At 35.8% G+C, this 15,146-nt stretch overlaps 1 protein-coding gene across 1 annotated transcript in view; it reads right to left on the minus strand.

The window, feature by feature from the left end:
• Nucleotides 1-1,716: 1,716 nt before the first annotated feature.
• plekho2 (pleckstrin homology domain containing, family O member 2) overlaps nt 1,717-15,146 on the minus strand; it is a 16,401-nt gene continuing 2,971 nt past the window's right edge. Inside the window, exons 2-6 of the mRNA XM_084403831.1 lie at nt 11,305-11,454; nt 8,467-8,589; nt 5,341-5,445; nt 5,058-5,156; nt 1,717-4,385 (exon numbers count right to left, since the gene is read on the minus strand). Of these exons, the coding sequence (XP_084259957.1) occupies nt 2,757-4,385; nt 5,058-5,156; nt 5,341-5,445; nt 8,467-8,589; nt 11,305-11,454 (2,106 nt within the window). The 3' untranslated portion in view covers nt 1,717-2,756. The remainder of the gene's footprint in view (nt 4,386-5,057; nt 5,157-5,340; nt 5,446-8,466; nt 8,590-11,304; nt 11,455-15,146) is intronic.

Below are 15,146 nucleotides of genomic sequence, written 5' to 3' on the forward strand. Positions count from 1 at the left end.
TAAACATGACAAACATTTCAACGGTACTGCATATATTATTTAATATATTAAATTGGACAGAAAAAGCCACAAAGAGTCCGACAACACAGTGAATATTAAAGACATTCTGTCTTTATTTAGACATGCCTTGCAAAGCAATTATTTCCCATTTTTGCACATTTAATATGCATTTAGATAATAAAAAAAAACATTAGTCCAGTTAGTGAATGCAATTACCAGATACTGTAAGACATAATATAACAATCAGCCTCTTCAAAATTCAATAGTAAACATTTAACAGTAAACAGTAATTCTAAATTTGTTCTTAAGCTTTGTTTTAGACAGACAACAAACATGAATATGTCAGAACATTAATAACTTAAATATTAAGCATTTCACTGGCGGCAGTGTTATTTACAACATAATGTTCAAATATTCACCAAGCATTAAAAATATGAGTACAATTCGAAACATCAGAGGGAAATTGGGAAATTAAACGCTAAAAGTAATGTACTGCGCAAAGGACAAAGAACTAAGATGAATCTCATTATCAAAGACTATACTTTATATCAAAGAGTATTTACATGTAAGATCATATCTAACAAAATGGTACCACACACACACACACACAAAAAAAAACACTTTTCATCATGGGAATATTCCCGATTTTATTAGGTCTACAATAATTTGAAGTAAAACTAACTTAATGTTACCATCTCCTACACAAGTTGGTTTTGCAGACGCTCAGTAACCGTTTAGTTATAAAAAACAACTTTATATATGGGCTGTGGTAACCAGCTATGTCTGTGTAAAGAAACTAAAGGTGACATGTTGATTGGGCTAGGCAGCAGGAAGCTAGCATCTGTAGTTTATTAATAGACTGTGTGAAGAGTGAACCGCTGTGGCCACATCATCAGTATGACAGAACACAATGGACAGACCATTTACTGACAGTGTGTGCATGATCATGTGTCTTTTCGCAGTGCTACCATGATGTGCAAACACTTTGAGAAGAAGAAAATGGCAGAAAATTAAGACAACTGGGTGAAGCTTACAACTTAAAGTTGTGACTCCTACAATACCGTTCAAAAGTCTGGGGTCAGAAAGATCTTTTAAGAAGAAATTAATGCTTTTAATACACATTAAATTGATCAAAAGTGACAGTAAAGACATTTATGAACTTTCTATTAATCAAAGAATCATGAAAATAAAAATCTATTACGGCTTCAACATTGCACAATTGTTTGTAACAGATAATATCAAATCATTTCCATCACAAGACTAAATTACATTTTTACATTTATTCAAATAGAAAAGTTATTTTAAAATGTAATCATATTTCACAATATTACTGTTTTTACCGTATTTTGATCAAATAAATTAGTCTAGGTGAGCATAAAAGATCATGAAAGAACATTTTTAGAACTGTATTGGTGAACATTTTAAATTGTAAAATGGATATTCTTTAGATTAGGTAGTCATTAGATCATGGACTAATGTTTACTCTTCACCTTTACTATGATTTCATATCTGATACATTTAAAATGAATAATTTTAAATGTTGTGAAAACATCTCTGAATAGGCATCTTGCTAACACAGACTAACTGTAAACTCTGGCCTGCACTTTCCACAACAGACATGGACCAGGAAATATAGTTATGTTGTACACTACTATCCCTGTGCTATATATTTTGTTTTAAACTGTGATTAACCATTATTTATTATATTTTAGCTATTTTATGATCAACAAGGTTTAAAGGTGCTGTAATTTATTATTATTATTATTATTTTCAGATATCACTGAAATGGATGTCTTAAGAAAAACACTTGTCTCTTTGTCTTGGCTCTGTAAACAGCAAAAAAAAAAGTGTCAGGAGAGCAGCCAATCAGAAAACAATCTTCAGGAAAATCTCCCTGGGAATTACCGCGCACATTCGGGTTGGCTGAGAAGGCTTTGAAAGGCGGAGTTTTTGGAAAGAGGATGTGTGGTTAAAGGGGCGGGTGGTCTAATTCAGTTTAGTTAGCAAAATGGCTGCAGTAGCTTACAGTATTTTTAAAAGTGGGAAATTAGGGCTTGTGAACAAAACATACTAGGTACAACTTTAAAAAGCACTTCGGTATCTCTCCTCGATTTCTCATTTTCACTAGCTCTAGCTCACTATGTCCCTTCACACATCATTTTGAACCCCTTTTTTACACAGGAGTTGCAGTGCAAAATTCAAAATACAACATAAACCGTTCAACAAACGTGTTAGCGTAAAAAGCTAACTTATCCCAATAGTGGTTATGTGCACATGTTATTTATGGGGATTTGTCATCTGATACATGAGGCACACATTTTGTGTACAACAAATCTTCAGATCTACAGGACAAAGTGCGATATAGACCAAAATCATTAGGAAATTGATGGAATAAGGAACAAATCCTAAAGAGAGTCTGAAGCAAGCTAAAAACACACTTGACATTACAGCAGGTGAGCTAACTAGCTGTTTCTCCACAAAATAAAATGTAGCATGTACAAATTTAGCTCTTGAGTTTTTACTTATTTTGGAGAGAAAATGGTTTGTCAGCCTTGCAACAATACGTAGGCCTGCAGTATCACCATCTAGAGGCTTCGTAGCTACATTAGCAAAACTGTAAGGCATCTTAGCCTTGCGAGGTTTAAATAGTAGCTTGGAGATTTGAAAATGGGGGTAAGAATTGCATTTGATCATTAGCATACTGAACATTTTCAGCATAGATCATCCCTATAGGTTCTTTCCACCAACACTTACCATTACAAACTTAATCTGTTGCTTTTGTTATGATCTTTAAGGCTCCTGGCTTCCCGTAAGAACTGGTCAGCTTTCCTGAGCTTCTCCATTGCTTCATTGAGCAGGATCTCTGGTCTCGCTTCCGCCTTCATTTCCGCCTCTCCGCTCTGTCCAGTTGCGATTGAATTCAGCAGCTCTCCCGTCGCTTCTATCTCAAAAGACACTTTGCTTTGCAAGTCCTTCATGTCACTTCCATGCCGTTTAATTGGTATCTCTTGTCCCTCGATTTCCACCTTCTCTGCGTTCTCCGCAAGGAGGTCTCCTAGGGATGCGGAGCGACCCTTGGAAGAATGCTTGAGAGGCATAGAGAGAAACAGGGAATTGTTGGCACAATGGCTTGGGGTTGGATTTGCACTGGGAACTGAGGTCTCTGGGGTGGTGGACGGGTTTTTTAACGATGGCTCCTCCAAACTCTTCGCTTTGCTGTCGGATGGTTCTAGATCATCCTCGCTGGTCTCTAAATCTAGTACCTGGGAGCTTCCTTTGAGCTTTGGGGAGGACGGCGTAACTTGTTCACCAGTCTCAGACTCTTCTCCTGAGTGTTGACCACTGTCTAAAGACTTCTCCTCCAACTCTTCGCTTGACACGTCGCCAACAGGCTCAGTTTTGGGTTCTGGAATCGTCAATTTGATGTCATCTGTTTTTGAAGACTGCTCAGAGACCTTTTCTGAAGACAAAAGGGTGGTGTCGGTAAGGACCATTGGGTCACTTTGTGGGGGAGTGTCCTCCTTTTTGGCAGGTGCCTTAAATGGCTTCTTCTTGGGTGGAGCAGGGGGACCAGGACTCTTTTTTACAGATTCAGGGGTCGAAAGTGGAGTAAGATTAAGTTGGCAAGGTTCTTCAGAGGTTGCCACTTCTCCAGTGGTGTCTGAGTCTTTCTTTGAATTTTTCACTTCTTGTTCAGCACTAGGTTCTTTTGATGGCATAGAGGGTGAATCCCACATTACTACTTGGGGTTTCATTACCTTTTTGGATACGACAAAGGTCTCTCCCTCTTCTGACTTGTTCTGGTCTTCTTTCTCGTTTGAAGCTCCATTCACTTTGGTACCTTCAACCTCCTCATTTTTCTCTTGAGGTTCTTTTTCCTCTGTTGCGACTGTGGCTGGTGTTACCGGTTGGCTGGGCTTCATATGTTTGGATGGAGGATTAGGGGGCTGGACGCTCTTGGTGGAGGAGGTTCGTTCAGAAGTGTCAGTGTTATCTGCTTCAACCTCTGCTTTACTGTCTGAGATATTCTCCTCAACAGCAGCCCCGTCAACAGATCCACAGGGTTTAGTTTCCTTTGATGGAGGCATCGGTGGCATTGGAATCTTCTTTTGCGGTGCAGCTTCCTCATTTTTGGGCTCATCCTTTTCATGGATTTCACAGGGTTTGTTGTCTTTCGATGGCGGCATGGGTGGCTTTATAACTTTCTTCTGAGGAGTGGACTCTTCATCTATGTCCTCCTCTTGAATGCTGTTCATTGTCACAGATGGTTTAGAAGTTTCAGTCTGTTTATCCTCTTCTGTATTCAAGCAATGAGTTCCATTCGGCATGGTAACTTCACCATCAAGGTCCAGTCTCAATATTCCATCACTTGAGACATTCGCAACCTGTAAGAATAGCCAGAATAATATATTTAGAGGATATTGCTGGATTATTGTACTCAGGGATTCACAATACATACATTTCCATTCAAAGGTTTTGGGTCAGTACGATAAAAAAAAAAGCAAAAAAACAAAAAAAATTCAGCAAGTGACAGTAAAGACATTGAAAATAAAAACAAATGTTTATTGAGCAGCAAATCAGCATATAAGAATGATTTATGAAGAATCATGAGACACTGAAGACTGAACTAATGGCTTCTGGAAAAAAATGCACTTTAAAATATAATGAAATAGACAAAACAATATTTTCAATTGTAATATTATTTCTTAAGACTGCTCATTGTTCAAATAAATGTAGTCTAGGTGAACATAAGAGATTTATTCAAAAGCATTAAACAACTCAATATTGCATATTTAATTGTGCATGCTCATTTCCTTTATTACCTTATATTACATTATGCTGTTGTGACGCCTAAATTAACAATGCATTTATTAATTTATTAAAATCATTTATTTTATCTTTCAGTATTTTTGTAATTAATAGTTTTAGACGAATTATAAAAAATGTATATTAGCCATTTATTGGCTAAATTGTATCTATGCATCCCTAATTATCCTCCAACAGGGATGATAAATGTTAAAAGGCTTTTTTGTATGTTTGAAACAATTATATCGTACCTCCTTCATGTGTATCCTTGTTGGCGGTCTTCTTCCACGGTTCCCCTTAGGTCGAGTCCGAGTAACATGTTCTAATGAGCAGCTTTCATCAACTTTTACCTGAGATACAAACCATAAAAAATAAGCAGCTAGCTTGGTATATGTAACTGTAATAATTATGGTCATTCATGTATGGATTCAATGTAAGGATTGGTACGTTTTTTTTTTTGCATGACATGGCCTTATTTATATACGTGTCTTCAAATATCACCGGAAAGTTTAATAGCTGAACAATGAACAGTACCTCATCAAAAATTTTGTTCTTTGCCTTATTGATTCCTTCAGCGAGTGCCTTGATCCAGGCTTCTTTTTCCTCCGGATTTTGTGCCTGAAGTTTGACATCTTGGACCTAAAATGAACACAACAAATTTAGATGAAGTCTTTGAAAATAGTATATGCATACACATAAATAAAACATTGAAAAAATTACAGCTTCAGTTGCACGTGCTAAACCTATTTTACTTTTCTTTACGAAATAAAATTCTGAAATAACCCTGAATTCAATGTCATGTTGCCCGCACCTAATATTATGGTGGACCACATGCATTATCTGCAGACCACATTTTAACAAATATATTCAGTACTCTATGAACGTTTTATCAAGTATCCAGTTTCTGTTTTGCAATGAACATCCCTAAATACTGAAATATCACTAAAAAAACAAAGTGATTTGTCCGTAGGATGTTTGTTTTTATGTCCCATTGTTGAGCTGTGTTAGGTTTATATGAAGTGTGTCTAGCATCCTGTATTTTGCCAGGCTCAGCATGAGCCTCCGAAGTATACTTCACCCTAAAAAAAAAAAAAAAAAAATGAAAAGATTTATGTTCTTAGAGTAGGGTGTGCCTAAAATATTCATAAAAAAAGTGAAACAGGAGGGTTTGGAATCTCTTAAATCTTTAAACTCTTTTCAAGAACTACAGTACTTGAAGTTTAATTATAAAATAAAACACTAGGCTGTGGTGTCTGACTCATTCAGCTGGCTGGTCACAATATTCAGGAGAGGAAAAAGTGACATGATGGTCTGGCTGTTCTTTAAACGCACACGCACACACATTTTCTCTTCTAGAGAAGTCTCTTGACATCTGCTGAGCTCTTTGCAGTTCGCCAACGCTTCTTGTCATCTGTTAGTAATAAAGCATATTTCGCCTGTTAGGTATCTTCCGCATTTCTAAAGTCCTCTCCCCACCTCCAAGACTCTCTAGATTCAGAGCACATGGATTCACGTATAGTAAACACTGAATATACCGAATATGCTAAAGAATTCTACAAATATTTACAGAATAAAATCTATTTTTGTAAGAGATATGGGCTCATAGAGCAGTATGACACATAGTGTATGTCCCAAAAGTTATGACATATCATGTGCATGTCACTCCCTTAGGATGAAGTCATCATGTACCATCAACTCTAATGCGCCAGGAAACAACAGTTTGACACACAGTAACAAGATCCTGCAGTCTACAAGTATAAAGTGAAACTAATCTTTAAAAAAATATATATATCTTTTTGTCAAAACAAAAAAAGAATTTGAATGCTTAAATATCTTTAAAACATTTAATGCCCTTAAAACTGTATCTGGGTCAATTATGTGACATTCTTTTTCACACATCTATTAATTTATTCAAAAATACATTAATAATGCAATTCATACAAACAATGATTTCAATACACCGCTTCTATTATTAACAAGCTTTCAATTTCTGAATTAAAATGCATTTCTGTGGGGCTTAAAATACAATTATAAGTTGGTAAAACTGGAGCGCTCATTGAAAGAAGTGTGAACAATGATTATTTACATTATTGTCACTTTCAACATTTTCAGTTATTTACATTATTATACATACATTTGAAAATTTGCCAACTAACTAAAATAAGTTCAAGTACTAAAAAATAAAGTACTATTATTGAAACTAAATCTGAAATAAAAGTAAAGATAAATACAAATTTAAAAACAAAACTAATAAAAAATAACATAAGCACATGTTTACAAAAATTGAAAATATTAAAATAGAAGCTATATTAATAAATAAATATTAATAAATACTTTAAAAGTATATAAATAATACTAAAATAACATTTATTTAAAGTGTAAGAAAAATAATATTACATCTAATTTTTGAGTTAACCTATCAAAGCACCTTTTTACAATATTTTTTACACTCTACATATTTTTTTACTTTTTACACTCTACATATAGTCTATGGAGGAAAATCCACTTTTCACTAGAAAGTGAAAATATGATGGTTTGCGGCTGTTTTGATATACCACAAGTATTTGCAAGGTTACACAGGAAATCTTGCCGCTGCCTTTTGAATATATAAACACTAGGACAGGAAGTGATGCTCTGCTAAAGGTTGTGTAGATGCAAAGTCCTATGTTAACTTCACTGGTACAGTGGCAGGAAAAAACGTTCTTACTCATCACAGAAGTCAGTCAAAAAATCCGTAAACAAGTGCGAGTTTAATCAAAACACAAAATTACAAAAATATACAAAATCCTGTTGGCTCCTGTAATCTATCCTATGGTTTCACTTGTTAAACCTTTAACTTGTGTTACCTTAAACGTTTAAACACGAGTTTTATCCATAATGACAGACCAAACGGTAAGAAAACTCTTTCTCCCTTTTTACTATGCACAAACTCCTTCAAGTTAAATCTTCTGTAACCATTAAAGAAACAGAACAGAAATTAGCCTATACATCAGAAAACACAGGAAATAATACTGATATATATAAACACAGGAAATATCAGGTTGTCTTGCTTTTCTCACGATGAGTGGGTTAACATTTGAACTTTTTTTAAACCTTTTTAACAAAGCTTTAGAAACATGTGAAAAACTGGGCTGTGAAACCTTCGTGGTGCCAAGTACAGTGCCAAAAACATACTATATGAATTACTAACCCAAGATAAAATATTAAAAATCTGAAACATGGAGTCCTGTACCACAGGATGTTTATCAATTTTTATCTTACATTTTATAAGTGTCGCAATTTTTGACACCAAGGACAAAGACAAGCACGACTCAGCTATTTTGAACGTGCAACAGCCGACCTTTCACATACGCGTTCTGTCATCATTTACAGTAAATGTGAAATCAGTTAAGTGGCACAGAGCATGTGGCATGAGTAACCGTCTCATCATTGGTCATGTGTCCGTTCAGATATGTGTCTGATTCATGAGACTCAGTACAATGACCTAGTGTGCCTCTAGTGCGTGCCATATTGAACTAATGACGTCACAACTGCAAGGCAGCCATCGACAACTGTGTATTGCATTGTCATCCTAATGTGAGCCACTCTTTATATCACATACAAAAGGAATGGTAGACTGATTTACTTGACGTTGTACTGTGCTGAAATGTTAATTATTACCTTGTTACCGCTCTTGGGGCTTCGTATTAGTACCAGCCTGTGTTTCTTCTTGAAGGGACTCTTTAACTCGTGACAAGTGACATAGTTGTCCAAGTCCACTTTCTCCAGGCATGTTGTTAATTCCTGCACGACAGGGAAAAGTGTTCTATTTGTAAAAGGATAAACCAAAAAATTTTATTATTCGAAAGATGCTAATTCATGGAGTTTTAGCTACGTTCCATTTAAAGGGATAGTTAATCCAAAAATGATAATTCTGTCACCATTTACTCACCCTAATGTTGTTTCAAACCTGTATGACTGACTTTCTTCCATAGAAAACAGTTAGCAGAATGTTCACACTGCATTAAAGGGTTAGTTCACCCAAAAATGAAAATTCTGTCAGTAATTACTCACCCTCATGTTGTTCCAACCCCGTAAGACCTTCGTTCATCTTCGGAACACAAATTAAGATATTTTTGATGAAATCTGAGAGCTGGCTCACTCCTCCATAGGCTTCTAAGACATTATAACTTGCTGGCCCAGAAAATGTATTAAAGGCATCGTTAATATAGTCCAAGTGACTCCAGTGGCTCAATCTTAGGTTTATAAAGCGACGAGAATACTTTTTGTGCGCAAAAACAAACAAAAATAACGACTTTATTCCACTTTTCATTTCCTTTTCTCTGGGCCTCGAGTCTTTTCACGTAGTGTTTAAGCGTAGCGCGTCTGTGTTGCACGTCACCACGTATGACACACATGACCAGCGTCGCCCAATAGTGAGCCTACGTGGTGACGTGCAACACAGACGCGCTACGCTTAAACACTACGTGAAAAGACTCGAGGCCCAGAGAGAAGGAAATGAAAAGTGGAATAAAGTCATTATTTTTGTTTGTTTTTGCGCACAAAAAGTATTCTCGTCGCTTTATAAACTTAAGATTGAGCCACTTGGACTATATTAACGATGTCTTTAATACATTTTCTGGGCCAGCAAGTTATAATGTCTTAGAAGCCTATGGAGGAGTGAGACAGCGCTCAGATTTAATCAAAAATATCTTAATTTGTGTTCCGAAGATGAACGAAGGTCTTACGGGGTTGGAACAACATGAGGGTGAGTAATTACTGCCAGAATTTTCATTTTTGGGTGAACTAATCCTTTAAGACTAAAAATAGTCATTATGACTTGTCCACTACATTTGTGTGTGTGTGTTAAGAACAGATCCAAAAATCTGACCACTGTGGGTCATCATTCGCTTTTACAGTATGAAAAAAAGATGCCTGGACATTCTGATAAAAATAACAGATGAAGGAGAGTCATACGGATTTAAAAAGATGGGGTAAAAAGGGTTTCATGGGTTTCAATAATTAAAATCCCCCTGTGGTGAAAATCAAGTTTTTAATATTGTTTATATGTCTATGTGGTGTTTTTAATATGCTTTAAGACAAACCATGTGCAAATTCATAAGTGAACACCATTGCTGAGTATTTTCTCCTTAAAACTGCAGTGAACCAAAGACAGTCTCAAAAACACGGTTTGAAATCGCTGGCGTTTCTGACGTCACAAACTACCTTGTAACCAATCACGTCAACGAGTGGATCTCTGGGCTGGTGTGAGTGAGTGGAAGCAGGGCTAATTTGCATATTCATAAAACCACATATACTAAAGGCAAGGTTACATTCAAGCTATTTTAAAGTATGAAGAATATAAAAATAAAATAAAACTTAAATACAAATTAATTAAACATAATTAATACAATTAAATTCCTTATAGACAAAATGGAAAGACTACAAACATCAGTTCACTGTCACATAAGAGTATTGAGCTATATAATTCTGTCTAAGAGGGAAAAAAAAGACATTTTAAGTGATTTCATTTGTGATTTTGTCTTGTCTTCATTCTTCAAGTGAAGGTAGATGTTTTAGTACACTGTTGTGAAACTATTTATTTCACCAAAACAACTCAAAACTTGGAAGAGAAAAGAACTCAATATAAATGACTTGATAAAGCATAGATGGCTAATGATAAATCTAAATTCGTTCTGCTTTGCATTTGGGATGGAAATCAGTAAAGATCCATCCAAAAACAAAAACTAGCTTTCGAGAAAACTTGTGCACATTATTCTTATGGGGACGAAATCCATTTCCATTTCCCATATTCCATTTCCCTTGACACAGGAGGCTATTGTTAACCAATGTTATGCTTAAAGGGATAGTTCACCCAAAAATGAAAATTCTGCCATCATTTACTCACTATTATGTTGTTCCAAACCTGAATAAGTTTATTTCCTCTGCTGAACACAAAGTAAGTTATTTGAATAATGTCAGTAACCAAAGAGTTGATGGGCTCAATTGACTTCCATAGTATTTTTTTTTTCATACCATGGAAGTCAATGGTGCCCCACAACTGTTTGGTTCCCAACATTCTTCCAAAATATCTTAATATGTGTTCAGGAGAAAAAAGAAATTCATTCAGGTTTGGAACAACTTGAGGGTGAGTAAATGATGACAGAATTTTCATTTTTGGGTGAACTATCCCTTTAATGTTAACCAACAGCCTGTAGCTACAAATAAAAAATTGTTTTAGCAAAGAATAGAATAGAATAGAATAGGGCATTTATATAGGGCTTTCATATGTACTACTGTACACCCAAAGCGCTTTACAATCATCTCAGGGAATCTCTCCTCAACCACCACCAGTGGGAATGCTTTACAATCCAATCCATTTCCCAATAGATATACAATCAAGTCCCAGTCCTTTTTCTTGTGCAATATTAAATTTTACTCAGAAATAAATCACATTATGGAAGTACAACGGGGTTGTTTCTTCATAGTCTAGGTTTTATCATGATTCAGCAGACTTACCTCATTCTCATAGACCTCAATCACTGTTCGGTCCAGCTGAATGTACCGGTCCTTGTAGCTGCTCAAGAACTTCCCTGAAGACTTCTTCAACCAGCCCGCCTTCCCAGCGCTCCTCACCTCTTTAGGCTTGGCTGGCTCCTCTTTCACACCCTGTTTTGCCAAGGAATAAGGAATCAGCATTTCTTTGTGAACCAACATTTCAGTTTGACTTGGCATGCATTGAGATCTGAGTCCAGCGAGAGCATTCCTGAAATGGGAGGTTTGCATGTAGCGGATAGATTATCATTTTTGGCAGGTCTGGGTTTCATGTGACCTTCAACACCTTTTCAGACTTAATAAATAAAAGGGACGGATGACGCCTTATTTCCACATCTGTTGCGTTTCATTTTTCACAGCCTTCTCACGACTTTTGAGGATCTTATCTGGTTTTATCATTCAGCATACTTCTAACCTTTCAAATTAAACGTTGAAGGTGCAATATTACACCCTTAAAAATAACATTGAAGCAGATTTATTATCATTCACTTAAACTAAAGCTATTGAAAACTATTTTAGAAACTATTTTATTTTTATAAAAAAATAAAAAAACCTGTATTAGATAACGGGTTTTTAGTTAAAACATTAGGCATTTAGTAAAAAACTAAATGAAGACTATCTGACAGTTATGTTGCCTTGTTGAATGTCAAAGCACTAAAATTACTAATTGGAAATAAATAAAAACTAAAACTATAGAAATGACAAAACATAACAAATGTACTAAAAAATGGTCTGAAATTAAAACAAACACTGAAACCACATTCCTGGGCAATTTTTTTTTTTTTTAATGGTCTTAACCATTTAAATCACAAATCACTAGTCAAGAAATTAGCAAGAATTGCACAAATACTGTCAGTGTTTTCCCACTCAATGTTAATGGCTTCAAACAGTTCATAAGTAGTTGAAAAGTGTCTCCCAGTTAATTTGAGTTTAACGTGGAACAAATTTTCCCTATCGGGTTCAAATCTAGACTCTGACCAGGCCAAAACATGAACCTGATGGACTTGTTCACAAGCCACTTCTTGATTCTCTTTGCAATTTGGGCAGGAACATTGTCTTGTTAAAAAATAACATCTGATCATTCCTCTTTAGATAACAACTTTTCATTTGTGGGAAGCAAGCCACTCCTAGTTTATGAAGCCAAATCTAGTTCTAACCATCAAGACAAGATACAGGCAAATATAGTTGTATGCCTTTTGAATAAAGTTTTGCATATATTATTAGAGTAATAAAATCAAATGCGCCGCACTGCAGTCGTATTTGGACTTCCCAGGAATTTTGAATGTGAGGAAATTCCTCAGGATGTCTCTTTAGAGGGTCATTGAGCTGTTTTTCCACTTTCACTGCGGGCCTTTGGAAAGAGCAGCGTGTGCTATAGAAGGTACAGGTGTCCGAGGGAGGAAAATGGGGACTTTCTCACACTGCCCTGTACGGGAAACAAACATCGGCAGCAGGTTACTCATGCCCTCGCATTGTCTGTGCTGAGGGAGGAGATTGGAGCGTGAGGGAGGCTCTTTGTTTTTCTCGTTCTGTTTGTGTGTAAATTGGAGCAGAGCGCACAGGAACATCACAACACGCTCAATGGAGAGGGAGAGAGAGAGAGAAAAAGAGAGAGAGAGGGAGGGAGTCTTTGGGTGGGACGGAAAAATCCATATTATGAAAAAACAGAGTGGAGCCCATTTGGATTCAAATGCAGAGTGAGGCAGAGCACGCAGTGTTTTACAGTGCAAAATTAAGCATGAAATAAGCCAAGACATATGTTAACCTCACTTTAGTCAAACAGGAACTTGCAGTACTAGATGAGATAATTTAAGAAAGCGAGAAGTTTCATTAGTGGTATCTTCTGAGGCTACCGTCAGTATTTCTCATACTGGGGTGGTGCAGATCTTTAACACCTGATACATTTTGCAGTTTGACTTGTCACAAATTTGTGCTAATGAAAACGTGATCACATATGATTTTCACATGGTGGCTGATCAAATGAGCCAGAAAAATGTATTAATGGAGGAACTCGAGCCCTATCTAGGGACCAGAATATAATAGAGCCTTAGGTTTGGGCTCTTCTGACTTCTAAAAATTCTAAACATTAATTCATTTAACGTTTATAGTGACGTAGCCATTATATTGTGTTTGGCATGCTGTGTAAAAAATGATATGATCAATAAGTCATGGAAACATATGTTTTTACATTACTTTTATGCAATGTCAACTTTATGTTTTATAAGTTATACGAGATTCAACTGGATTGAAGTCAGTTTTAATATAATTTAAGTTGAAATTACTTGTAACAGCTAATTTGATTATACTTGATTTAGAGAAGCAACAGAACTCAAGTTAAGACATTTTTTACAGTGTAATTTTTTTATAGGTTATTGTTTGCAGTTTTGAAACTTTGAACTTGAAACTGTGCTGGGTTACATTTTATTCTTGGTAATTTGGCATGCAGTTTTCATACGCTTTGCACACTGTTTTATGAAGGCCCACCCCGTTGAACATTTCTGGCCTCACCCTCGATTTATATAATAAAAGTAATTCATAATAATAATAATAATTGTATGAAGCTTCTTTAAAGGTAGATTCTTAAGGCAGTTCATGTAAGTCATGATGACAAAAAAACAACACACAACATATAATATAATAATATAAAAATATAATAATAAAGCTACTTTAAAAGTAGCTTCTTATAGCAGTTAACATAAGACAAAGACATAAAAACAACACATTGCCTAACTGACTTTCAGACACTGAAATCTACACTTCCAAAATGTTCCAAGTTAAAAAAAGCTTTAAAACTGGTTTCTAATGCAGAATATGCTAGAGGCTTCATGCATAAACTCATAAACTACTATACTCTAGATTATTGTATAGTGCGGTACATCTTAGCAATCATGTGTTTCATATACATCCAAAAAGCCATGCATGCACAAAGCTCCATCTGGGTCTAATATCAGAGCCCTATGCTGTGCGCTGACCTGGCCGGTGTCAACTCGCCACACATCTAAATATGAATCATCTGTGCGGTTCTTCTCAAGACCAGAGCGACTGAACTTGTTCAAAGACTCAAACTGCAGATTTTGGCGAGCATATAACTTTCCATCGATAAATAATAGTTGTCTAAAGACAAATAGAAACCTGTTCACTCAAACAACTGTTGCAGTATCGTTGTAGTATATTTGCAAAATCTCCAGCAGGGAAGTGTAAAACATGAATACCAATCAGAGAAGTATAAAAGAGGAAATAGTAACCAAAGTTACAGATTTTACAGGAATAAAGAATTCTTGCTAAACTAGTTCTTACTAATTACTTAACAGAAAGGGGACTGCAGGGACAACTCTCAGTGTGAAACCAGGTCAATCCTAACAAAGAAGGAATCAATTGGAATGCGCAAGTGCTTTTGCATCTCACTGCTTTTAGTGGGTGCATGGTGTGGCCTAGCGGCTCAAACTCGGAGCCAGAATGTATAAGGCTGATGGTTTGAGCCCTGCAAGGAAATAGGTCCAGCTTGTTTTGGTCACGAACCACCCATTTATGCCATTATATAAAAGGACCGACCACAGTTCATTTTGTTTTTATGTGCTATTTAGGGGCTGGTAAATATGAAATGGCTGATACCACAATAAAATGTCATTAAAACAATTGCACAACATTATATTAGCAGAAATATTTGTAGAATATTTCAAATTTCTGTCGATAAAAAAAAAAGAATACACTACCGTTACATGTTTGGAGTCGGTACGTTTTCTTAATACTTTTATTCAGCCAGGATGCATTAAATTGATCAAAAGTGTCAGTAAAGACATTTATAA

Source organism: Rutilus rutilus (assembly GCF_951802725.1).
Source record: "Rutilus rutilus genome assembly, chromosome: 3".
NCBI classification, from domain to species: Eukaryota; Metazoa; Chordata; class Actinopteri; order Cypriniformes; family Leuciscidae; genus Rutilus; species Rutilus rutilus.